Source organism: Micropterus dolomieu, linkage group LG17 (genome assembly GCF_021292245.1).
Source record: "Micropterus dolomieu isolate WLL.071019.BEF.003 ecotype Adirondacks linkage group LG17, ASM2129224v1, whole genome shotgun sequence".
Classification (NCBI taxonomy): Eukaryota; Metazoa; Chordata; class Actinopteri; order Centrarchiformes; family Centrarchidae; genus Micropterus; species Micropterus dolomieu.
The window spans coordinates 5,468,199-5,494,728 of record NC_060166.1 but is presented as its reverse complement, the minus strand read 5'-3'; the positions used below and the strand labels follow the sequence as shown (position 1 = coordinate 5,494,728).

The 26,530-nt window shown below is 40.9% G+C and overlaps 1 protein-coding gene across 1 annotated transcript in view; it reads right to left on the bottom strand.

Moving 5' to 3' along the window:
* The window catches only part of LOC123986015 (BCAS3 microtubule associated cell migration factor-like), a 290,707-nt gene that overhangs the window by 190,077 nt on the left and 74,100 nt on the right, over positions 1 to 26,530 (bottom strand). The window contains exons 9-12 of the mRNA XM_046074065.1: positions 10,289 to 10,413; positions 9,913 to 10,078; positions 9,733 to 9,830; positions 2,086 to 2,186 (exon numbers count right to left, since the gene is read on the bottom strand). Of these exons, the coding sequence (XP_045930021.1) occupies positions 2,086 to 2,186; positions 9,733 to 9,830; positions 9,913 to 10,078; positions 10,289 to 10,413 (490 nt within the window). The remainder of the gene's footprint in view (positions 1 to 2,085; positions 2,187 to 9,732; positions 9,831 to 9,912; positions 10,079 to 10,288; positions 10,414 to 26,530) is intronic.

Here is a 26,530-nt window from a genome sequence, read left to right as displayed (position 1 = left end):
AGAGTACGGTCTAGACCTGCTCTTTTATGAAAAGCGCTGTGAGATAACTGTTGTTGTGATTTGGCGCTATATAAATAAAATTGAATTGAATTGTCAGAAATGCGATATTATGAATACACTCATGCTTTGAACGTAGTAAACTGTATAGTCCCGCTACAAGTTTTAAAAACTGCCAATTTTGCACTGAACCCAGCAGACAACGCAGCGCAAATTGCTTTATATCTGGAAGGGCCTTTAGTCGGCTGTTGTTCTTTAATGGTTTCCCAATATCTATTTTTCCAAGATAATTTAAGACCATTAAATTCAGGTGACAATATAATTGGGAAAATATGAAAACAAAACCTGCTCTGTCCATGTTTTTTGTTTGTTTTCACATCTTAGTTGTATCTGTAATTATTCAATTCAATTGAATTCAAATGACTGTAAGGCAATTCAGTTTCAGTCTACCAGTCTTTATTTGTCAAGCTTTGTTTTAGTACCTCTGTATGCCAGACAGACTCTTGCCTTTTCTCCTTCTAAGTCTCCAATATGTATTACATTTTTCATTGCCTTGTGTTTTGTCTTGTCTTTTGGTCATTGCAACACTGAAGTGCAGCAGCACAAACCATCAATTCACTTGGTTTTACAAAAGAAGGATTTGGTATTTTATATTTATTGCACAATTATTTTTTTGTGTGTGTTTTATTTTAATCAGTAAATAAATAGTTAAAGCTATTATTATTACACATTTGCCAGTCATTCATTCTATTTCCTTATTGGTAATAGTTTAATCATTTGAAATTTCTGGCACACTGCAGACCCCATATTTGTCACCCAAACAAGTAAAATGTTGTGGGACACACTAGTTTTCAGCTACCTGGTAGCATGTCATTGTAAAGTATTACTGATGTCATGTTGGAGACTGAACAGTGGGGAGAACAAGTATTTGATACACTGCTGATTTTGCAGGTTTTCGTACTTACAAAGCATGTAGAGGTCTGTAATTTTTATCATAGGTACACTTCAACTGTGAGAGACTGAATCTAAAACAAAAATCCAGATAATCACATTTCAGTCAGATTTTAGACACTGACAATAACCTATAGTTAGAGACAAACAATGACTATCGTCATGCACAGTGTCCTACAATGCATCTATTCATTTATTAGGAAAGACTAGAATCTTCTGACCATCCATTTGCTATGATCTATGTCACACCCTTTCCATCACATCACAACTGGCAGATGTAGAGATCTGAGGGGGACTCTGTCACCCACTGCCAGCCAGCTAAAGAGCGACCAGTGCTGATGGGCAGCAAATGGCATGATGCTGTAACGAGCTGGAGCACTGACATGGGGGGTCACAAACCTCACATTTCATTAGGGGGTGGCAATCAATTCTAAATCCCAAACCAATGCCAAAATACCCACTGATAATTGAATGAAGGCCACTGATATGATATAATGAAGTCCACCATCCAGTCTTCAGCTTCCAATCCAACACAGCCTATACTGTATGTATTTAGCATTTCTCAATCCACAAAGCTATTGTACTTAATGTGTCCTAGCCTCTCCAAACATTCTGGAGGGACTGGGAGGGGAAAGTACACTGTATATCTACAAATCTACAAACGTTCTACAAGAGCTACTTCCAAATCATCTTAGGTACACGCTAAGGCACAGAGAGATGTTCTATTAGATCTCCAACCACTGACGAATGCATCACTACCACTGCTCTGACAGGAAGTCGCCAAAAATCCGAGTTAGTGCAATGGATAGTTTTGCTCCTGGCAAACTATCATGGCAGATATGAACCAGGGCTTCTGCGAGCTAAGTGGGGTGCATTTTAACCAATCAATTATGCATGCAGTGGAATTATTTATAGTAAAAATGTAGCGGGTTACCTGCCGACACCAGAGATGAGTGCATTGAGGGTTAACCAAGCTGAAAAGACCAGGATGTGTGTACAGGACTTCTCTTCAAAGTAAAGTTATTTTTAGGCAATTATTTCTTGGAAACAATACTGGTCAATGGTGGGTACGGCCATGAGTGTTAGTGTGAGACTAACATAATGTTACTGTAATGTTGGTTAAAGTAGAGATCTGACCTGAGAAAGCCACTCCTCGTCCTCCTGGCCACTGTGGCCCGACGCCAGGCTGTCTGACGACTCGTGGCGCGTGATTGGGCCTGGGCTTCCTGGAGGCATTGCTGAGAGAACATAGAAAGACACACGCACGCACGCACGCGCACACACACACACACACACACACACACACACGATTGCATTATGTTTTATCCAATGAAGGCATTTACATCTGATATTTTGAAGCTGACATTGCGATAATGTCCAATACCATCATAATTTTCAAGCCAGAAAGTATATCTAAAATTTAAAGTATTAAATGTTTGCTATATAATAACATTCTTGAAAAGTTTAAAGGCCTCCAACATTATAAAATATGACAGCGACGCAGCAATCGGACAGGGATATCAGTAAGTTTCAGCTGACTGAGTTGTCAGAGCAGGGCTGTGAATCATATATTACCATTAACTATTTACATAAATCAGCCTGTGAAGGAAAACGATAACTGACAACTAGTTTATTAAAGTGTGTTGGAGTCATTTGGGATTGACTGATATGGTCTTTGAAAGCCAAAACCAATACATGTAGGCTGAAGGCAGTGGCGACAGTTATTACATGCTCAGAGTCTTCTTTTGTAAAAGACAAATAATGCCATGTTTTTCCTTTCTCTCGCATGGGCATATGGGTATGTGCCAGTGTGTGCGAAAAAGCAAGTGCACAGTAAATTGTGTGAGAGAGAAATATCGTGTGTGTGTGTGTGTGTGTGTGTGTGTGTGTGTGTGTGTGTGTGTGTGTGTGTGTGTGTGTGTTATAAAGAGAGATAGTGCGGCAGAGAGAACCAGAGACAGATGGGTCTCTTGCAGGCTTGATTAAGCAGTCGTGGAGAATGAGGTCTAATGTGGAGAATCAGTCCTTTCTCTGTCTCCCACCTCAGGGATGGGGTTTGTTTAACACAGGAATTGCTAATAAACTCGTCAAGGCCACATCTGGAGCACAGAAGTGGTCCGGCCTTTTATCCACACGTGCCAGGTGTTCATACACCCCTGATGGAGGTAGCTTGGTGTTTGACACCTCTATAACGAATGTCACATCAACCCCCACTCTGAGACACACATTCCCCTTACGAAGTATGTGGTCTGCACAGTTCTTACACCTGCTTCTGAAGTAGTGCTAGCTCTGTATATGTTTGTGTTTGAAAAAAGAGAATAATGTTTGGAAGGACTGGGTAGTTAGAGTCAGCAGCCACCAAAGTACATAAATTTAAACAACATTAACAGAAAACCAAGAGAAATAGATACAACGGCAGTAGACAGAGTGGGAAAGAACTGCTGTAATGCAATCTGCAAAACATCAAAATATTGGATAATGTTTTTTATTAATGTTTACTTAAATTCTTTTTGTACTTAAATTTTCAAACATTTTAACCTTTTTAAATTAGAAGTTAAATATGCTCTAACTAACCATTATTTTCATTTATTAAGTTTTACTTAGTTTTATTTTTCAATTAAACAAAATGTAAATATAACAGTGAGATCAACATTTTTTTATACTGTCTATGGATCACACTCCTGGGGAGGACAGCTGGACCATAAGAATATTTGACAGGGTATCAGACACTAGACCGGGCCCCCAACTTTATTTTTTATGTTCTGCTTCAGCCTCTTTTTTGTCGCCGTTTAGATCCCTGGGTACAGCCAAATGGAAAATCTACCCACATTTGGCAGGTGTTAATTTCCCCCCACTAGTTACTTTCTTCTGGAGGCATCTAGCCAAGTTTGTCTATCTACCTGTCTGTCTATCTGTTTGTCTATCTATTTCTGCCTCCACACCAATAATAAACAACAGAAGTAAATGGAAATCAGATTGTCATCCTCACAGCCAGGAAAAGTGGCACTTAAAGTTTAACAGCTTTGGTCTTTTCAACTTTGGAAGGATAGACTTTATAGTGGTGAGTTTTTAAATGTCATTTTTTCAGTGCTGTGCCACTATAAAAATATTACATTTACTTCCATTGTATTTGAGTAGGCAGAATAACGTGAAGTGAAATTTCGGGTGACCCTTCAACAACTCAGAGACACCATGCAGAAGGAAAGGTAGGTTTATTGTCACAATACAACAAGTTATAGAGTGAAATTGAGTTTTGTAACAGACAATATACATTAATAAAGAATCAATTATGAAAAATAGTAACAGAAATAAACTATCATCAGTGGAGCAGTGCTGAGGATGGATTAGAGTTTAAGAGTCTGATAGCTCGGGGGAAGTAGCTGCTCTGCAGTCTGGTGGAAAAGGAGCTAGGGCTACAGTCAGAAAGAGAAGAAGAGAAGGGTTCTCATGCTGTTTCAAATTGGAGGAAAGAAGAGCAAAGCATGTGTTGTGTTACTTATTAAACAAAATCATGACTCCACTATTTCCTTCCACTGCCAACGACCCTCTCTCTGTCTCTATCTCCCTCCCTCTCTTTCTCTCCCCTTGCTCTCTGACCCTTGGGGCCAATAGCTGTTCCCTAATTAATTATTGATGTTCTGAAGCAGTTGGTGGACTGGCGGGATTGGGTTTCTAGAGTCCGGTGTGGGGAGCTAGTGGTCATCCCCATGGGTCAAGCAAAGACACATCCGTGTGTGTATGTATGCGGGTGTGTGTGTGTGTTAGTGTGCATGTAATGAGTCAAACTGACCCCGGCAGTTACAGTCATATCTACCCATCTTAGTGTCCGGTCTCTGCCTTATGCTTTTACAACGCTCATTACTGGCTCTTAAGAGACAGAGCGTCAATGCAATTTCCCAGACGGCTAATTTTTAAGTGCAAACTTATTGTACCACACTCAAGAAAGGAGTCTGAATGTATGGCTACAGGCACAGCAGGAATGCCAAACATACTATGACTATGTTATGGAAAAATAGTAATTTTCTTTTTTAACTCCATTAAGTTATTATCTTTCATTGTGACGACTGATTTGTAAACAGTGGAGATACAGTACAACATCCATGTTAAGTATTGTACACTACCAGAAATGTATGCTTGTGGTGACTCTCAGCCTTCTGCAGGCCAAACATACTGTACCAATTCTATCTTATGTAGAAATACAAGTCCTGGCTTTTATTTTGTGGCTGACACCTTTCCTATTGCCTAGGGAATAAGTCATTCAAAAAGTAATTTGTGTCAATGTCAAAAATAAACCATTGATATGGGGGTTAAACAATGTGGCAACACATACCGTGAGACCACATACATTTGTTTACCATCAGTAATATCCCTGGGTTTATTAGCTCCTTGTGGGCAGGACACTATTTCTATTTAAATATCCTTAATTAATGTACAGTCTCGTCTGCTTATTATATCCGAAAACTGTTACTGGATGATTTTACAGAAAAAAAATGATGAGCCATGACACAAGATATTTGCTTATGATGGTTGATCAGCTTAAACTATAAGAGATAAAATATAATTCCCAGCATACTCATAATAATAACTGCTTTTCCACTATTTTATGGTCCGTTTCTTTAATAACCAACCTGATGATTATGTGCTTGCATACCCATATAAGCAGAAAAACAATATTCCCTACACCGCAGAGGAACAGAGTTGTCTGTGTCAGTCTTTATTGACTGTGGAGAGTGGTGTTTTGCTGTGCTGAAGGCCGGTAGCCAGTGGCCTGTTAGCCAGAGCAGTGAAGCAGGGAGTCAGAACAAGAACAAAGGCTGCCTAGGTATTGATGTAGTCCGACCTCCCAGGGCCTTGGGCCAGGGGCCGGACAGGCTGATCTCCAGAGATAGATAAGGGGCTAACAATCTGATAGATCTGGAGAGCTGGCTGCACAGTGGACAGAGGATAGCCGTCTTGTCTGAGCTGTCTGCTCTGTTCACCTTTATCTCTTTCATTTGTATTTTTTAAAGATTCATTTTGTTAGTCTTTTATTTTTCCACTCTCTACTTTGACCTGCCCCAGTGGCTGCCAGAAATTTCACTTGCTAGGCTCCCTCTCGACTGCTCCACCTGTCTCACTTCTCACTTTCCTCTCTTCTCGCTTTCCTCTTTTGAGTAGTACTCTGGCAGATAGGTGCTGGCATACTGACAGACTGGGATAGCTTAGTCATTATATATCATTCAAGGCGTATTTGACTGACAGTTCCTTCATTCAGCCAGCGCTACACTTACCCCATCCTTTCTCTGCCTCTCTTTGATTACTGACCCAGTCATGGCGCCACGGTTTCTCTTTACCAAACGCCTGATGCTCCAAAGCCTTCACTCTGGCCCCTCTCTCTTGGCAATTAGATCTATTGACGAGGCAACTGTGACTGGCCTGTCATGGACCTCAAAGTCCCAAGAGAGCAGCCGAGCCAGCCAGTCAGTCAGTCAGTCAGTCTCCACAATTAGCACATTATATGACAGGTAGGGAGGGGAGGGCCACAGCCAAAAAGCATAGCCTCTGCTGCTGGCATCCTCGCCAGGCTCAAAGGAGCCAGCCAGAAATCCAGGTGGTAAATTATTCACCGGTTTGTTTGCTTCAGAGCAACTCTGCGGTGAAGGAAAGAGGTGTGGGAAAACATATTGCAGACAGCTAGATAAAAAAAAAATGAATGTGGAAAAAACTCACTCTGAATAAAAAGTCTAAATGTAGCTAACGAAGGTGTGAAAACCTCACATTCATCAAAGTATAGACCCTGTTATGATAGGGGTTAGCGTAGTCTTTCTGTTATTAATCAGGTCCGACACTTTAGGACAAAAAACGGGCCTGTTCACACACTTTCCTTTTAAACAAATGTGTACTTTTGGAGACACAGACAAGAATCCTGTGATTCCACCTCAGCTATAGATAGAGGATTCCCCAAACACTAAAAACTTGGCTTAAGTCTGCTTTTATTAAGCCAGATCGTCCTACAGCATCTCCTCTATTTGTGAGTATACTGTATAATGTGTGTCTCTTTCTTCCTTATCTCTCCAAGGCAGTGCTGCACATTGCCCTCCTCTGCAAGGCTGAGTGCTGCCAGTAGCTGCTACAGATGGACAGGTGGAGATAGTGACCATGAAGTGGCGCCACTGCTGCCTTTTATCATCCCGTCCTGGAGGCTCCGGTCTGGCCTGACCCCGGCCCTTCCTCTCCCCTTCCTATTCCTTTCCCTGCATACTGCATTTTTAATCAGCCTAGGTCATCCAATATAGAGCCACGAGACCAGAGACCATGGCCTGTCAATCACGCGCTGCCACCTCTTCGCCTTGCACCACCTTTCTAGAGACACAGTCATAGTTTGTTAGACAAATTGCTGAAGTGGCTGTTTGCGTATATTTTTCCTATCCTCATTCTTTGACTCTTTCAGTACTTCTGTTTCTTGTCGAATAGTGAATCTTTCTAGTCTCATTCCCTCTCCTGCTACTTGTTCTCTCTTGTGACGGTTGTATCGGCAATGTAAATTAGACCTAGATAGCACAATTTGTTCTGCAAGTAAGAACAGCGTGTCTTTTCAGTTTCCTCTGCAGCGGCACTATCTTTATGCTCAGTGAGAGGCAGCTGGACAAGGGGCGTATGGCTGTGCTGTAATTCATCCTAAGGTCAAATCGACCCCTTCTCCTGGATCACTTCTCCATTACGTTGCCAAGCCCTGGAGGAAACGGCAGAAGAGAGGGCTGGCAAGGGGATGCATGCTGAGAAACAGGATGTTGAGAGCCTGTGCTTGGGTACAAAGTGCAGAAATAGAAGGTGGCACTCCAAGAGCAACTCAGTTGGTGTTGGTTGTACATAGGAGGCTGACCTGGAGGGAAAATGGCAGGAGCACAAGAAGTGGGTAGAGAGCTGAACAATTATGTTTATGGAGTCTTGCATCGGTTCACACTTGGCTGGTTTGGGGAATAAAGAGACAAAGCGGTGTTATCTGGCTATTGTTAATTGGATGTAGATGTTAATGCAATGAATCTCTCATTATGCAGCCAGTTCCACTGCCCATTCTGGCAGAGAGAATGGTGGAAAAAGCTGACGCCCGTGCCCGTCACCCCAACGTGTACTCATCGCTGTGACACTAGGAGAGACCATTAGCACTAATTTGAGAAAATATCCTACCAGTTAGACCTGGAGCACTGCAGAAGTCAACGGAGAAGAGTAGAAAGATTAGGGTAAACACAGCTACCACTTGCCCTGGAGCAGCTGCAAGAGCTAATTACAGATTTTGTGTGTTTATAATTATGGAGTGAGCTCAAAACGCCAGCTTATTCCAGGGGGTGGATTGATTCCGTGTGTGGCCATCCGTGTGCACAAGCATTCGCTTTTTGCGAATTGGCCTTTCAGAGGGCAACCTTAAGTGCTCACTGCTCTGTACTTGTTATTGAATTAGAGGGAGTTTAGGGTGTCAGCTAATTGGTCTGACTGCGGCATCTCATAGCATTTTGCTAGCATATCCTGAAGCAGGCGTGTAGTGTGGCCGACAAAGAATAGATTCAAGGTGCAGAAGCAAACAGAAGAATCAGGATTACTTCTGATAGGGCTCAGAGGATATGAAATGGTAGAAATGGTGGATCTTTTCCTGAAATCTTTGTGAAAGGAAATGTTATGGCTGCTGCCTGGAAAGGTCTCTTCTCTGCATGTGGCACCAATAAGAGGATAAGGACTGGCTTTCAACACAGTCAGCACTGAAAAACAGCAGGGACTAGGGGTCACCCATGATGCATACAGTACATACAAAAACATACAACATACATGATCGTGTTAGCCTGCGCAACCAAAACATACAGAGACCTCTACTTGATGATGCATACATGTAATAAACAAACATAGTACATAGTACAGGCAGATACATCAATAGCTTTCATGCGATTGGTATTTGAACTCCCTTTTGTAGCAAAGTGACATTTATTGCAAAGAATACTACTACTAGTTAATTCAACAATTTTATATTAAGACAGGCAGGACTAAAAAAGCGAACAACTTCGGGAACATGATTGGGCTTAATATTCAATGAAAAATGTTGAAGTCTATGAGAATGATGTCAACAATTACGCACAAAAGAAAAAGCTGAGAAAGTTACGTGTATGAGAAAAACATTTATTGATTGATGCAATGGTTTATTTATCTGAAAAAAGGATACTTTTATCTCAGCTTCACATTGGAAGTTTCAAGGAGAAAGGACATGGTTTTTAAATGTTTGTATCATAGTTGAGTCTGAATCATGGTTGAGTCTACACTGTCCACTTCTAATATGCAATGATATACTGCCTTTCGCCTAATGTCAACTGTGATCAGCTACAGCCTCACAGGAACCTCCAAAGGATATGTAGGTATAGCTAAAAGGTGGATGAATGGATTCTTCAGGATAATATTAAAGCGATGTTCTGGAACTTCCGTTACAACATTGTCACATAATTAATCAAACTAAACATTAACTAATCAAAATAAATTCAGAACTGATGAGGTACAAAGAGCCTGGTCCCAATGTCCCCTTTATTGTAAGCTTTGTAGAACTTTCAACTATTTATTTATCAGGATCTCAATGAAACACCTGAAACACATTTTCACTTTAGTTTTGAGCTGCCTAGAGGAAATCTGCATTGATGGACATCTCCATTAAGTTTACATACATTTATGCTTCCACGAAATGTAACTTTGCAATCGATTTGAACACACCTGACACACTACTTTGTGTAAACTAGTGAACACAAAAATAAGTACTTATTTAGAACTTACCAGCCAGAAGATACTGATAGTACTGCACCAGGTCTGAGGCCAGCACCAACGGGTGGTTAGAGTTGAAGGGTGGCTGCAGCTCATTCCACTGTGGAGTCCTGCCCCAAAAGACATATCGACCATGAGACAGAACATATTAGAGACACTTTTTCTAGGATAAAGTGGTCAATACAGCGTTACCTGGCTAAAGTCCAGCAGGCCCTTGGACAGGTGCTGAGTTCCAAAGGTGTGTCATCGCTAATCTTTTGAGCGGTGCTAATTGGCCGAGGCTCCAGGACATGCTCCACTAAGTTACCATAGCAACTGATGATGTACAGCGAGTCAACAACCGACTGCCTGGACTGATCTGTGAAGAGGTTGTGAAAGAAGGCAGAGCTAAGAATCAGCTTCTTACAGCTACTTACAATGATTATTAAAAGTGCATTTGCAATAATGAGGAAGAAACTACATTTGTCAAGATTTTGTATCCATTGGCCATTTGGTTTTCACTTTTAGGGTGACATATTTGGACTTTTGCTCCAGAAAAATGCAAAAGCCCCTGCAGCCTTGGTCTAACCTTTCTCTCTTTTCATATTGGGGTTGGTGATGAACCAGGAGCGAGGCGAGGCAAAGATGGCAGCCACACAGAACTCTCCTCCACTGGACTTGCTCGGGGAGATCTGAGGGGGTGGCTTAGCTTTGCTTCAGGAGGGAAAAGAGTACAACGTTGAGCCAAAGTAAAAACTGTACTGAAGTGTATCGTGTCTCAAAGGTGCTCAGTATAGTATCTCAACACTTTAATGTGTGTGTAACACTCAGATTAATTGACTAGTTTTAAGTATTGAAACCAAATGGGACCATGCAGAAGAAAATTGATAAATTCAAACTTACACCAAATCACTGGTTTGTCAGCATTAAGACAACATTTTCCATAAACCCTGTTTCTGAAGAGTAGCATACTTCCCGTCTTGTGGTGCCAACAAATCCAATAATTTTCCCTCTGACTGGGTGGCATAAAATGTTAACCACACGTAGTATACTCATCAATGTCTCACTGTATTCAGTGATTACATTAATGTTCCTAAATCTGATGATTTATGGAAGTTAAAATGGAATATGTAGCACCTTTGAAACCATGAAAGATAACATCCAGAATCTGATTTAGAAGAAGTGATGGATTTTAATAGTATAACACAACAAATGTAACACCTTGGAGGTAAGTATATAAAAATTACACACTGTGAACAATAAACACAAACTTTAAAAAAGTGCTTTGCATGCAGAGGAGCTAAGCAAGGGGAAATTGGAATGCCTGCAAATAAAACATCGACCTATAGCAGAAAATGAAAAAAAATTTATTTCGAGTGGACACAAATGTGGATGTATGAAATACTTAGAAAATAACGATAATCAATCCGAAACTCAAAAACATATGACACTTCAAAATGCCCACCTGCTCGGTCATCCCCTATACACAATTCAATCCCAATTCTAGATCATCTTCCTGTCTGGAAAGGAAGGAGTGTATGAGACATCCGTGATGGTGTTGATAGGTGTGCTCCTCTCATGGGCTACATTCAGACCAATAATGGTACTGTGGCAAAAATCACAGGCCTCCTCATCAGTTTCAATGAAGTGTAGTAGGTATGCCGCCACAGACGGTCTCTGTAAAAACTGCAGTTTTGCAGAAAAGCAAAGCACTGTGATTGGTCGGCTGAGTAGCCTCGCAATGCCTCCGAGCCGACAGGAAGCGTCCGTGCTTTGAAGTAACTTTTACTAGCGGCCAAAACAGCGGCTGTAACACGGTGGATCAATATATTTGATCGTCACAACCCGAGCGAAATGACTCGGTTCACTAGCAGAATGTGATCCATTCGGTCGATAACATTTGAAAAGGCTACACCAGCCGCACATTTACAATTTTACCCCCATTCACGTTAGCGGAGCAATAAACCAGAAGTTAGCCTGCTCGGCTGGCAAAAGTCAACACAGTGGACGCTGTAGCGCTACTGCTGACAAGCGTTTGGGGGTGTAATTGCAGATTGACGGACACACGGACGCACAAGTATAAATGCCTGGCTACGCAGGAGTATAAATCAAGCTTTAGTGTTAAATATGCCTTCAGACGGAGCTTCCTGGTTTGTATTTTATCTTGTACTTGCTAACCTGTAGCACCCACACTAATGTGGCTCGGCTGTACTGCTTGTGTCGATCTTATTTTAGCATAGGTGTCATTTATACTGGGGACATGTCCCCACCATGGCTGATTTCGTCCCCATCACTTCTTTTAAAGCATTTGTAAAAATGTTCCGAAAAATAGCTTGCTACAAGAAATGTTAGATAACAACTGAAAATGCTTTGAGAAAGGTTTATTTGCACAATAAGAAAACCTGCAATGCAATTTAAATATAGAAGAAACAAATGTCCATTTTCCACAAACTGCAGCTGATTACCGAATTATATTGTTATATTTTCATATTTATAAATTGTCACCTGCCAGCTGAATTTTATGTTTTGTTTCTCTTTCTATAAATAAAGACATTTCCACCATACATTGGAGCAGAAAATGTCTCCCGAATGCAGGAAATGAAGTGTTTGAAGAACCCACGCTCATATATTTCAGCATTTCAATGTTTCTTTCAAATATTGTTACAAATCTTCTAGTCTTGTTCTTGTACATCGTCACGTCTTGTAACCCAAATGTATCATCACGCCCCTAATGTGAGCCTTCATGTCCCCAAGACTTTTCAACACAGAGTGACACCCTTATATTTTAGTATCTATTAACATCTTAATAGTAGGGACCAATAAACCTTTCACTCACACTGAATGCCCATGATGTAAGGGATCTTTTAAATGAATAAACAAAAGGTATCACTCAATGGAACTTGCCCCTCAAGACAGCAGCATCCATGCTGCCTTCCCATGGCTGCCTTACTCTGTGTTGGCCACAGGACAGAATTTATTGGGAATTATTGGATTATTCAGCATGTCAGGACTGTTTGAGAGGAAGCGGACACAGAAAGGGTTTTCAGCTGCAATAGGGCTCCCCATATGGCAATGATCAGAAAACAGTAGCGAGGTCTGGTATTATTGTCCAGCCTTATAACCGACCTGGACAGTAAAACATGGTCACAGCAGATCAGGCATGAGGTGGGCTAAGGGCTTGAAGACTCACTATGGTGTCACACACTCCCATAGGGGTGCTTAACCTTGACCTTTAGAAACCACACTGGTGTGGAGGCAACACACTCACTTCTGTCAACACTAACTTGTTGAGAAAAAGACAAAGAAATTGAGGCAGAACTGCACGTTTTCCATGCTGCTATCCTGCATTGTCATTGCCGTTTACCCCTTTAGCATTGAGATGTAAGAGACACTGTAATGTTGCTGTAATGTTCCAGAATTGTACTGTCTGGGTTTAAAAAAATAAACCACAGTGGTTTCTTAGTGTTAAATATACCTTCAGACGGAGCTTCCTGGTTTGTATTTTATCTTGTACCTGCTAGCCTGTAGAGCACCCACACACAAAATATTGTAATTTAACATTTCCTCTGCTCATGAAAGCTTTCTGGTGCAGAACTTTGTACAGGTGTTTTAGATTTTGTCTTTTTTTTTTTTTTTTTTTTTTTGTGGTACAAATATAGCCAGAAATAGATAGCATGAGCAGAAAGACACTCTCTGGCTGATTTAAAAGTTCCACATTCAAATACAAAACACCAGGTACAGTATATCAAGAAAATGTCCAACCAACCAGCTCCATCTATATGCAGCTGAAGCCGAGGTTGTGCCACCTGCAGGCAATGAGTGCTACTACTGCAGTTCAATTTCTATAGCAGTTTTGTGTGTGAGGTATACTGGCTCTAGTCATTCTTGAGGCTGAACAGCATCAGTAATTTACAGAATGGGTAAATTTGAAAAACTAGAGTGCCTGGAATGGGGAAAAGACTGGTCAGGTTTTATCTTTGCCCCTGAATATTTGAACTAGAAAAGTGTGTGTTATTGAAATAATTTATGTATGTGTTGGTTATGCACAGAATTTGTAGTGTTGTCGAGAGAAAAATAACACTTGGGTTCTCTTAGGACTTGTCCAGTCTGGACAGCAAAAAACACATGAAATGCGCCTCAGTCCAGATGCTCGGGCATTCTTTTTTTCCATAGAGCATGATGTTCAGTTAGTAAATTATGGTCCCATATAGACAAAAATAGACAATAAAGCAGGGTATGCTTTAGTGCGTGGCTACCTTGTGACTGACAAGTCGCTACTATAGCAACCTTTCAATCAGGATAGAGGTGAATCATATCCACTGCAATGTGTACAATTAACTGCTGAGAAAGCTTATTTAATGGCGCTGCATTTAACTACTCATGACTTGTTTTAGGGTGCTGTCTGTGTTTCCATCTAAGCATTTTGACCCTTACACTGTGTCTTTTCAGTTTATGAATGTGAGTTAACATTTTGGTCGCCGAAAAATGTCTTGCTCAGCGTTTGGTTATACTGAAAGACACTCTAAGGAGTCGGCTGTTTATTTTTTTTCATTCCATTTTGTTTGAAATTTGCATCCCGATTAATATCAGGTAACGTGATATACGGGTGCACGTTACTAACCCAGCAAGCTAGCTCCAACCTCTTATCCAAATACACAGAGTCACTTCTGGTTCCAAAGAAACAAGATGACAGCCAAAATGCCAAACTCAAGGCTTCAAAGCAGTAGTCCACAAACCAATGGGTGACACCACGGTGGCTATGTCCACTTCGTTTATAAAGTCTATGCTCTGGACACACAAATTCCCTGTGATCACTTGCAAATAACAGTCTGTCACAAAGATCTGATTTGAGAAACAAATCTGATTTGCCTGCAGTCTGAACAAAGCTTTAGCAGCTCAAGCCTTATGCTAAGCTTGCTCCATCCATCCGGGCATTCGTTCATTTTTCAATCAGTGTGCTTTGGAATCAGAGTGGGGACTACATATTCTCAACTCAAGGTTACCTACACACTTTTACATAGATGTTAAGGGAGGAAAACACATGTAAATATGTTAAATAGATAGCCACATTTAAAAAAATCTTCAAAAGCGGTGAAGATTTGGTGATTTAAGGCCTCAGGTCAAACTGTATTTCTGTGAAATTGATACTACTGCATCACAGAAAGCAGAGTGAAATAAACATAGTTCAACAGTAACGCCTGTGTGTCCAGTAGTTCAACTAACTTTCACAGTACTAGGTGCAGAAAGACCTGCTGCTGGTAAAACTCTCTTTCTGTTGCCTCCCTGCAGACTGTCAGCACCTCGTAAATTACTCCCTGGATGCAAAGAGATGTTGATGTCTTTGTTTGGACAACACTGTGTGAAAGAGTGATCAGGAAAAAGGAAGTGGTGAAGGTAGTCATAAGAGAGGCCTCTATACAAGTTTTGTAACTTAAATTTATTAGTGCAGGGTCATGGGGAGAATAACTAAATATCCACAGTAAGCCCCGTCTGTGAAAGGCAGATGAAGGGGGACATAAAGTCACACTCAGGATACTGCATTGGCTAACTTCTGGGTGCCCTTTGTCTTCTTCTCCGAACTCTTTCTTAGGCCTATTTGTTTGTCAGTGCATCCAAAAAATAAAGCATTTATCAAACAAGTCAGCTATCCACTAGCTATGAGCGCTTCCATTATTGCATCCTTTCTTCTTCCTTTCAAGCTCAACAATCCTTCACCAGAGTATAAAACATGTACTTTTAAGAACCCTACTGTAATCCATTATGATGAAAATGGAAGTAGGCACGTGAAATGGTAAGGCAAATTGGAGAAACGAGGGATCCTTTGGTCACAAGACACCATATAACTTCTGTTCAATGCTCAAGAGAAGGAACTGTAATCCCGACTTTGACTGTGGGGAAGTTCTGCGAAGTTCTTCTTTGCTGAGGTGTTTAATTGCTGAAAAGCCTGGTGTTCCATCTCTCCCGTTGCTGGAAAATATGTTAAACCCTTCAAAAGGCCCTGTGGTTCACTGGTTTCAATAACCCAGGAAACACAAATCCTATTTCAGAGCAAGCTGATGTTGGTTTTCAAGGGTGAAAGCTCAGGGCTGACATATACCACACAGCAACTTACACTGTGTAGTAGAAACTATTCTAACCTCCTCGTGGTCGTAATGTTGACGTAGGTAAATAATCAAGAAAGGAAAAACATTGTTTAAATCTGACAGGTTTTCTTGAAGGGAGAATGAAAAATCAGCAAGAAAGGACTTTCAAGAGGCAAAGTTGAGATTATTATTTGGAGCCAAAAGGGAAGGACTGACCAAGTTGCAACCCGCATACTGACCTCACACAGCTTGCTATATATATATATATATATATATATATATATATATATATATATATATATATATATATGATCACACACGCACACGCCAATGTGTAGCAGGCTACAATACTGGCTCCTCACTGTGGTCTCATAGCTGATGAGCTGGGTTTGGGCCTCTTTGAAGAGGCCTCAGCTGGCGCCGAGCCTGCCAACAGTACCAAACATCACAGCTCGAGTCTCCTCTCCTCTGGGTACAGTGACCACTAAAGTTTATTCATCTGTGTTTTAAATCATCCTTTTCCTCTTGATCTCACTTGAAGTGGCTTAAAAGTGTTGAGGTTTCTGCCCTTACGACAGAGAGGCACAGCTCCAGCAGACAAGGGCTTAATTCTGCTCTCCATATGGAGGACAGCAACCAGTTTTTGGAGTGGACCAGTGGTAGGGGAGCGGGTTGGCGAATGGCACCAAGTTACAAAAAACATAACAAAATATCAATAAATTATGAAACATTAATGTACTAAAAGGGAATTAGGAGCGGGGGAGGAATGTCACTAAACAAACGGCAAATCTATTTTTTTTTTCTCCCTCCACAATATTTCCTTTTGTACGATTGCCCTTTACCAGGGAGTGGAATCCATTTTCTTTGCAACTTCAATTCACTGAAGACTACTCACATGTCATTTCCACTTTTAATTTAACAAATGAGAACTCTTGACTGAGCTAATAGCTTTTTCTCAAGGGCATAATTCAATCTGCGACATCAACCATCAAAGTCCCTTTGCATTACTATGTCCGGGGCTAACGTGAGGCGCCTCCGAGGGGGGATGGAAGTCCAGTGGCAGCTTCCATTTATTTTCAGGACCCTCGCAGTAAACAAATATGATAGAGCTCACTTGAGCTGGCAATCCAGTGACAAAGAGTTGTGCTGCTGTCGTTGCACTGATTCTGGGCCATATGGTTCATTCAAATCCGGAAAAAAGAGCCGGTATTAAGACTGCGACCAGGAAGGGAAAGAAAGACAGAGAGAGGGAGAGAGAAAGGGCAGTCATGTGGAGGACACATCCTTCAGCGTCACATTTATTATTTTACAACAGCCCTTGGAAAAGAGCTAGCCTTGGGGCTGTGTCGAACACACAGCACTAATGACAACCACTGGGGAAACTCAGTGAACATTGGAGAATGGGCATCCACTGTTCAAGGACAAACTAGGCCTTTTTATTTAACCTGTTCGATACCCTACACTCCGCCAGGCAAGAAAGTTTATTAAATAGTCTTTGCAGTCAGATTGCGCAAATAGTATTAAATATATTGGTGTAAGGTCCTGTATTTGGTCAGTTGTTTAAAATCCACGTTTAGAGCATAAAATGGAAATCATAGATGGCATTATACAGTTCATGGTATCCTGGAAAAGGAAATAAAAGAGGGCTCCGTTTCTATAACTCTGGGTACTACTTAGTTTTCAGAGGGCACATGGAATGCCGAAGCAGAAATTGGCATATAGACTGTCATAGCTCACGTCTCAAGACATACACTATTAGAGAAACAATATAGGTTTAACTAGCTCAAATCTGAGCGGAAGGCAGTTATTGTGAGGGTCAAGATTCCAATGCTAATGATGTGTAGCTTTGAAAAGTATATGCTCTGAAATCACTAAGGGCCTAGATTAAGCGGGAGGTGGATGAAGACAGAAAGAAAAAAAAAAAAAACTTCAATTAAAAAGTATGAGTGACTGCCCACAACAAAAGACGAAACCCAAGACTTGGGGAAGGCACCACATGCTATTCATTTTCTCAAGTGAATGGAGTCAACAGGGAGGAGCTGGAGAGCAGGGAGCCAGGAAGGGAAAAGTTCACTTCACTGAGCCACTCAATCATCTCTCCATAAGTGACTCTGTCATAATGGGGCTTCTTTTAAAAGCTTGTAAGCATCTGATTTCACGAGACAGTGTTGACAAGAGACTTGGCTTCAGCCCCCTACAAGAAAAGGTTCATTGAATAGGAGGATGCTGTGGCCTCTAACGGGGCATTAAAAAATAAAGTTTAACTCAAAATTTTAAAGAGAATGGGAATCCTTCCCTGATCAAAACCCAGGAAATCAGATTATATTGCCTTTTTGTTTCACTTTATTTTTCAGTCAGTCATGTGGGCAGCGATTCAGAGGTCTGGAACCAGGCTAGCTCATTATTGTCATGTTAATTTTACATTGGTCATTTGTTGATATTCAGAATATTAAATTAGGTTAGGTGATGTAAATAAGTGATGATACTAAAGTATCTGTGAACAGTTTAAAGTAGTATTCCTGATTTTTGGCCACTGCCTATACAGTATCCCATAATGATTTTATAGTGAACATGTTACATTTACATTTATTCATTTAGCTGACGCTTTTATCCAAAGCGACAATACAATTACATTGCTATATATGTCAGAGGCCGCACGCCTCTGGAGCAACTAGGGGTTAAGTGTCTTGCTCAGGGACACAATGGTGGATGTCTCACAGTGGGAATCGAACCCAGGTCTCCCAAGGCAAGCATCTTATCTATGCGCCACCACCACCCATGTTAGTAAACAGTTGCCTAATTACACATCACACAGACATGGAACAACATTAGCATTGATAAGTTGTGTTTCTGGTTGCCCAATGAGTTTCAGTCAAATATCATCAACTCCTGTCAAAAAAATATGGATCTTTAAATTCTCCATTACGTTGACCAGCTAGTCTTTAACTTTGTCTGCTGTTTGATGCTAGGCGTGTCACCTACACTGGTTTCATCAGAGTTTTTCGCTAAAAACAGCTGCCTACTGTGGCTGGAAACAGTGTTATTAAAGATGATAAAATGCTCTGTAGAGCAGAGAGGAACTGCAGAACCCTGTGGGTTCATCCCTTTCACATTACACATAGTCATATGACCCATGGTTAATATGAAAATATCAACTAGTGCAGCTTTAAATTCAAGTATTTAGTTATAATGAACTAAATACAAAACATTTGATTCACCTTTAGTTCTTTGCATTTTGTAGAGGAGCACATATTAGTCACATTGTTACACCCACACAAGACACCATTCACAATACCAGAATATGACAAGACACAATTACTGCGTGCAAGTACACATCCGACAGAATCTTTTTTTAACCAAAGCGGACTAAAGGAAAATTTGAGCAACATGTGTTTTACACAAAGGCATAATTATTGGAAAAACATCATGGAGGGTCTAAACACAGACAAAGAAAAGGACAAGAAGGCAGAGATGTCATTTTCTTGTAGGCGGCTTAAAAAAACCCAAACAGCAACAAGACAAGAATATGGCATTGCCCTAAGTCCCCTGGACTACCACCTATGATACAGACCTGGAGCATTTTTTTCCTGGTTCTTCTTAAAAGATCAGGCATTTATTAAAATGTGAAACCATAACAGCAAATATAAGATATATACATACTGTATATAAATATTAAATCCAACAAAAATCATTTGTTCACTGAGTACTGTAGTGGCTTTAAAACAATATACTGAATCATCGTACTACAAAATCTCGACAAATACAGAAAAACTGAAGGGTTTACAGAAAAAACAGCCAAAAAAAAGGGTACACACAAAAAAGATGAGAAAATAAGAAACACTCTTTGGGATTTTTCCCCCCTGAGGAATGACTGCACAACTATGCGGAATGTGTTGAAAATATAACGGGAGACAAATGAGAGGTAAAGGAGGCGGTGTGCTGTGACGGGGTATACAGTTGCATGCTGCAGAGGGAGCCAAGGAGGGGAGAGGCAAAACTCACCATGGAGTTTTAATGGCAAAACATCCCGCCCCAAAGAGGTAGGGTCTTCATGAGAGGGGGGTGGGGGAGGGTGAAGGGGGTGGGGGGATACAGAGATAGACGGAAAAACCATTATTAAACTAGCACACTTGAGCAAACACACTTTTCACATTACATACTTTTTGACGTGTCTGTTTAAGTGCACAACACATATGAGGCAGGAAACAGAATGTCTGTATGCTGAGATGAATTTGAAAACCTGCAGGATGGCTGATGATGATTCATCTGCTCAAGCTGCTCCGTAAAGTGTGATACCATATATTTGGCAGATGCAGCATGTCCACAGACTTTGATTTTTCCTTCAGGCATCTGTCATGTTTTTTCCCCTGCTTAACTTTAAAGGGATTGGGTACATGTGCAGAAACATGTAGGTCTGAATCCAACCGTGTAAATACGACACAGAAAACGATGGGAAACAGTTCTGATTGTTGGGATTGAGAAAGAGTATGAAGAGTTTATCCAATTTGTATAACAACTGGGGACACCAGTAAAACTAACAGCATTCAGGCATTGTTGAGACAAGGAGTTGTGTGTTTGCAACTGCTTTTTTTAGTGCGAGTGTGTATTTACGGCCATGCATTGTCTTGTGAATGTGCGTGCCCATTTGGAAGCGAGGGTGTGGGCAAATGTGTATTCACTGTGATTATGTTAACAAGTGAGCAAGAGCCATCCAGAATGTAGTGTCTTCAGCAGGGTGTATTTCTGTCTATCTGTCAGTTTGTGCGTGTTTCTAATGTTTACAAGACATTAGGAGTGGGAGTGTGTTCCTGTGTTTATTCTGCAAGTCCAGAGATAGTGACAGAGCTCCGTAAACAGTTTACAGTAAATAAGCTTTTTCCCTACAGCAATAAAGGTCCGATGAGACTGAACTTTGTCCCGCCAGCCAACCTCCCCCAGTCATAAAAAAAAAACAGAATCCCCGGCCAACCAAAGCACTCTGCAGCACTTCTCTTATTTTATCGCTTTCGCCGCATCCGCCCGGGCCCTCCCGATGATAGCAGAAGGTCTTCAATTAGTCTTGGTACATGGATGTGTAGAAAAACGTTACTTAGGGAGCAACAATTTGCCCTGGAATGTCTTACTCCTGGAGTGCAAGTTGACAAATGAACATGCTGGTTGGTGTAATGGAGGCCCCTGGTAAACTGCCACTTATCAAGGAGTTACGGGTGGGGGGGGTCTCTACCGTCTACCCTCCGCTGAGCCTATCGAACATGCTGAGCCCCCACTTTGGGCCTCCAGCCGGGTAAATGGATGGACCCCAGTGGGAGAAAGATGGGGGAATGGAGTGAGATCTCCATGGGGGAAGCAAAGGTCAAGTAGGCTTTGGGGTTTACAAGATGCCACTTTGACTTTCCGCTTCCTACTTTCTTAGAACTTATTATTGGTGAAATTTATTGTTTGGTCGCTAACACAGTGCTAGAATTAACGGATCAATCAGATGAATCAATGCAAAGAAAATTCATACAAATAAATAAATAACCAGTCAAAAGCAATACTGGGAGCAGTCTGACTCATGGCAACCTCTGTTACTTTACATCCACCCTCTTAGGCAAGGTGCAATGTGATCATGTATACAGTAAACAAGCATAAAAGCTATTGATAATTGTATTGATAACAGTAATAAAAACAACAGTGGCAACGCCAGCAACATCAGAACCTCTGTACTTTCACTATACTCCATGTTATGGTATGTAAGCTCAACTTTAAATTAGGGAATGATATGCTGGAGTGAATAAAGGGAGACCTAGTGAGACCTGAGACCTAGTGGACCCAAGACACACACCATCCCTGACTGGATTTCAGCATGGGACCTTTGTTGGGTGTCATCCTTGTTCTCTCCCTTTATTTCATAAAAGATTTTTAAGACGGATACCGATTTTGATATTTGAGGATTTTAAATTCTGACATTCCGATACATCGGCAAGTATCTTTTTCTCTTCTTTTCAAAAACACATGACATAAACAAAGATTATCCCTTACCAAGACAGGGTACCCCCCAGGATTAAATTTAAGACTTTTTAAGACCGTTTAAGTACCAACTAAGATGACATTCAATGTCCACTTCACTGCCATATAATGAAAAATCAGTATGAATTTTAAAGCCACAGAAAATAATTATTTACCTAGTTACCGGAATTTAATAAAACATATTTTAAAACTCACTTTCATATTTAATGCACAATAGCTTTTTGTGCTGTGTGTACAATATCCGTCACATTAAGAACTCTTATGCTATGAAATCCAAAATAAATAGAACAATAACAAATGAAACTAGTGCAGTATGAGTTGTTACAATTAGTTACACATTGGCTAGATAAGAGATGTAATGTAATGTAATATAATGTGTAAATGTAAATGCCAATTACTTCTGTGATTATTTATCCAGTTTGTTTTTTCCTCGTCCTGAGGAATGGCACATCTGGGTGATGTAGTTGATTGTGTGTTAGCATGTTGGACGTTTCCATTTTCATCATAACCTACGATAGTGGAGCAAAGCGTTGTTGATATAATTTTATCTGACCAGGGAACCTACAGGCGGGTCTTCCAGCATCGCCGTTTCATTAGCACTTGCTATAGTGTGAGTGAATCACACGCCGATCCCTAACCTCAGCACCAGCGCTCTCACCCTCATCCGCCAGCAAACACTTGGCGGGAATGAGCTAACGTTAGCATGTTCGTAGCACGGTGCGAGACGTTTTGTTTTCTTTCCTAACAACTGACTGACACTCAACACTGACATAAACAGTAACGTTACCTGTACTGCCGTTTAACACCAAACGGAGTAAATTGGATAGTCACCCACACAATAATATTTATTTATGACGTTATGGCCTACAGAAGGCCAAGAGAAGATTTAAGACTTTTGTATTTAATACTTTGTAATCAAAATTTAATACTTTTAAGGGCTTATTTTTAGAATCTTAAATGTAAGACTTTTTTAAATACTTTTAAGACCCTGCGGGTACCCTGCAAGATAACATGACACAACGCAGTTTAAAAGTAAACCTTTTTTTAATGTTATAAATAGTACTTAGTACAGCTGATTATGTCAACAGGGGAGTTGCAGAGTGCCCTCTGGTGGACAATCTATGCAACGACAACACTCATAACATGATTGAAGGATCTGTCTTCTGTTTCCATTTATTTTGTAATTGACATTTATTGGCATTTATAGACACAGATACCGATTTATCTGCAATTAGCTCAAATCTAACTAGTAGTGTTTGAAGAGGTCGATTATATGAGCAGTTTTTAATCATGAATAATTTCTGTAAACTATGCAGATGTGTTATATTGAAATGTATGGTGTTTAGGCTTCAGAGTTAAAAATCAAAATGTCAAATTGCTGAAAATAAAACAAAAGAATGAGGTCATGTTGGGGAGACTTACTACCATGATGAGCTGGCACTAAACAGTTTTGACCACAGCGTAGATAAAGACCGCACAGTTACGTGACACAATGCCTGAACCAGCAGGTTTGGTCGAAGAAAGTCCCAAACAGGTCAGTGGCATGTTGGGAAACATCAGTTAAACATGGGTCAGTGGAGTGAAAGTGGTGTAAGACTGAGTGGGTGTGTTACTGAGGCACAGAAAGAGGAAGAGAGACAAGAGAGAGAGGGGAAAAGAGCAAGCGTAATCGACCTGTGAGGGCGACGACCCCACTCCCGGAGAATAATCGTTCACACATTCATCTCTTAACCCGTTGGCCCTAATAGCAGCTCTCCCTGGGCCATTAAAAAGGGAGGCAAGTGAGGTGATTTGTGCAAATGGTTTAGTCTTGCTCCATGTGATGCTGGGCATTGCGTTCATAAAGCCCCATTTCTACCTCTGCTCTGAGTGAGGCTCTGTACGACAATGGCTGTAGCACTGGGCTGGCTCTTACATATGTATTACAATAATCTGAGAGCACATCTGCAGCAGGTCACAGGGTCTCATTCATTCCCTCGCTGTCGTCTTTCTCGTTACCTCGCCTGCACTCTTTCGGCATTTGCTTGAAAATGTCATCAGTGGGATTTGGCCAAGAGTGGTGTTTTGTTTTGTGTATGACAATCTTTCCATTTGGATTTTCATTTGTCTGTGTTAAAGTCAGACTGTGTGTAGATGGGATAAGTGTGCAATAGTTTGTCTGCTTGCAAATCCCAAATGTATTACTGACAGGCATTTTGACAAGTTAAATCTATCCTCATAAAACTCTGGTGACTGTGGGGACAAGTGGACTTTCTTTGCAGGGGACTGTTTGAATATTTCTCTCTTAATCTTTTTCACAGATTAAGTTCTGACAGTGACATTTTAACAAGAGAGAATCTTTTGATTTTGTGATAGTGATTTTTTTTCGACTTTGGGATTTAATTCATCTAGGGCCAGCCAGCTTTCTGCCAAATTTGGCTGACAGGAAACAAGAGGCCGGGTCAGAGCCGACACTCGTCCCCTTGTTCAGGACTCCCAGGAGACCTTGAGGACTAGCAGAAGCTTGGCTGTGCTTCTCCACTCTCTGACCTGGCCTCGTCTGGAGGGGGGTTATCAGGGGAATGCTGAGCCACATCCGACTATACCTCCCCACTTCGACAGGGGAAAACACCAAAATCTAAATTAAGAGAGGAGGCGGATGGACTAGTTGAGGTTTTTAAAAAAGATGAGGCAACTGAGGACAAACAGCAGCATTTTGCACATCGGTGGTCTGTAGGGGAACCAGGGTCTATGAAGCTATCCCTGTGGTTGGCCTGGTCACACAAAGGAGGTGAAAGCTTCATCCAAGCATCTATCTGCGTGAGTTGTTAGTGTGTGTGTGTGTCACGGCACAGTGGACACAAAGACAGCCTGGTAGGGAATGTAGGTTAAGCAGCTGGTGTGTTCCTCTGCTGCCCTGCCAACAGGGATCTGCTCATACAGGTGTAAATACAGCTGCCGGACGCTCCTCCCTCCCTCCCTCTCACGCTCTCTCTCTCTCTCACATACACGCTCAAACATAAAAAAGAGAGCGGGTTGGCTGCACAGACAGACAGATGGTGCCAGGGCACTCCTGTGCAAGTATAGCGTGAAAGCATATGATATCACCCCGAACTCTAGAGGCCAAACCTGCTGCTTCCCTCAATGTGTGTGTGTGTGTGTGTGTGTGTGTGTGTGTGTGTGTGTGTGTGTGTGTGTGTGTGTTATGTGGTGAATTGGTGCAGCCATATGTATACAGGAGAAGGCCGCACAGCTGCATGTCCTGATGCATTAATACTGACGCCTCCTGTGGACTGGATGGACTGATGAAGGAGTACTGAGGCAGCCCAGGCTGATAATGTCCTAAAGACCAAATGTAGCGCTTTGAGGTGTTTATTGATCAAGTACAATGGGTGAAAAAATTATTAATTAAAATTATAATTCTTACACAAAGAGACAGTTTGCAGGTTAAGGAAAAAGCTGTCTATATTCTTTATTGTAGAAAATCCCATGAAAAGACCCAAACCAACAATGAATGTATTCTTCTAACAAGCATTGTGTCTATCTATAGCCTGATATCTCTTCTTCCTCGGTGCCATAGAGCTCCAATGTTACAAAAACCATCACAAACACACCAGTGACCCACATGATTGTGCTGGGTCACATGTTCCTTCTTTACCATTCCCTGCTTTTAAATATTTACATCTTTAATAGGGACCAATGGGGTTGAGTGTCACAGATAGGGTAGAAAAGTAACAAAGCACTGAGATACTAGTACCTTGTTGGTTTTGGTCTTTTAATGGAATGTTTTGATGGTATAAAAAAAAACAAAAAAACATAAAATATATCCAGAGGATGTTTTTATACATTTTCACCCCTCCTTTGAACTATGAACAGTATACAGTGACAAATCCACCTAAAACGATTATGTTCTCTATTGCCTATTAAATTTCAAAGTGATTCACCCTACAGCAAGGCCTTGAAAGCTTTTACATGCACAGTCTAAGAGTGTCCCGTAGGGCTTTCGGGGAAAAATTCCTCTGGCATTTAACTACTGATTTTGTTTATATATCTGTTTTGTTCTGAATCTACAAAAAGATGACTAGATATTTGGCATAATCAGCACCTAATGCCACTCAACACAAAAAGAATTTGTCAAACCTAAATATTTTTTGGGACTGATCTAAATGGATATGTAACACAAAGTATTAAAATGATCAGGTAATGAAAGTTGGCATCACATGTCTGGTCAGATTCTTAATGTTCGATCAGATGGTTCCTGATTTATGTCAAAATGTTGCCAATTTCAGAATGCATTGTATTTAGGCAAAGAGTTAGTTTTTTTTATTCCTCAAATTAAGGTACAGAGTAGTGCAGTGTTTTGGTATGAAAACGTATGTATCATATTGTCGCTAGTATTGAAATGTTTGGAACAATACCCAGCCCCATGTTTCACAGCAATAATTAAGCTACAAGACAAGTGCAGCACCACAAAAAGAAGCACTTAGCAGCACTCCAAAAACAAAGTACACTAATGAAAGTATTGATTACTCTTTTCCACCAAAGGTGGAGGCAAAATAATGAAACTACACAGCAGTGACAGCTTACTGCTAAAGACAAAAAAGAAGAAAAAGCAATGAGTGATCAGCAAGAAAAAGCATAGATAAATCAATAAAATTAAAAGCAAGACTTTTTTAAATACTTTAAAGTGTGTTATAGGATGAAGACAATAAAACACCACAGAAAAAAAATGTAAAAACACCAGAATGGAGACACAACCC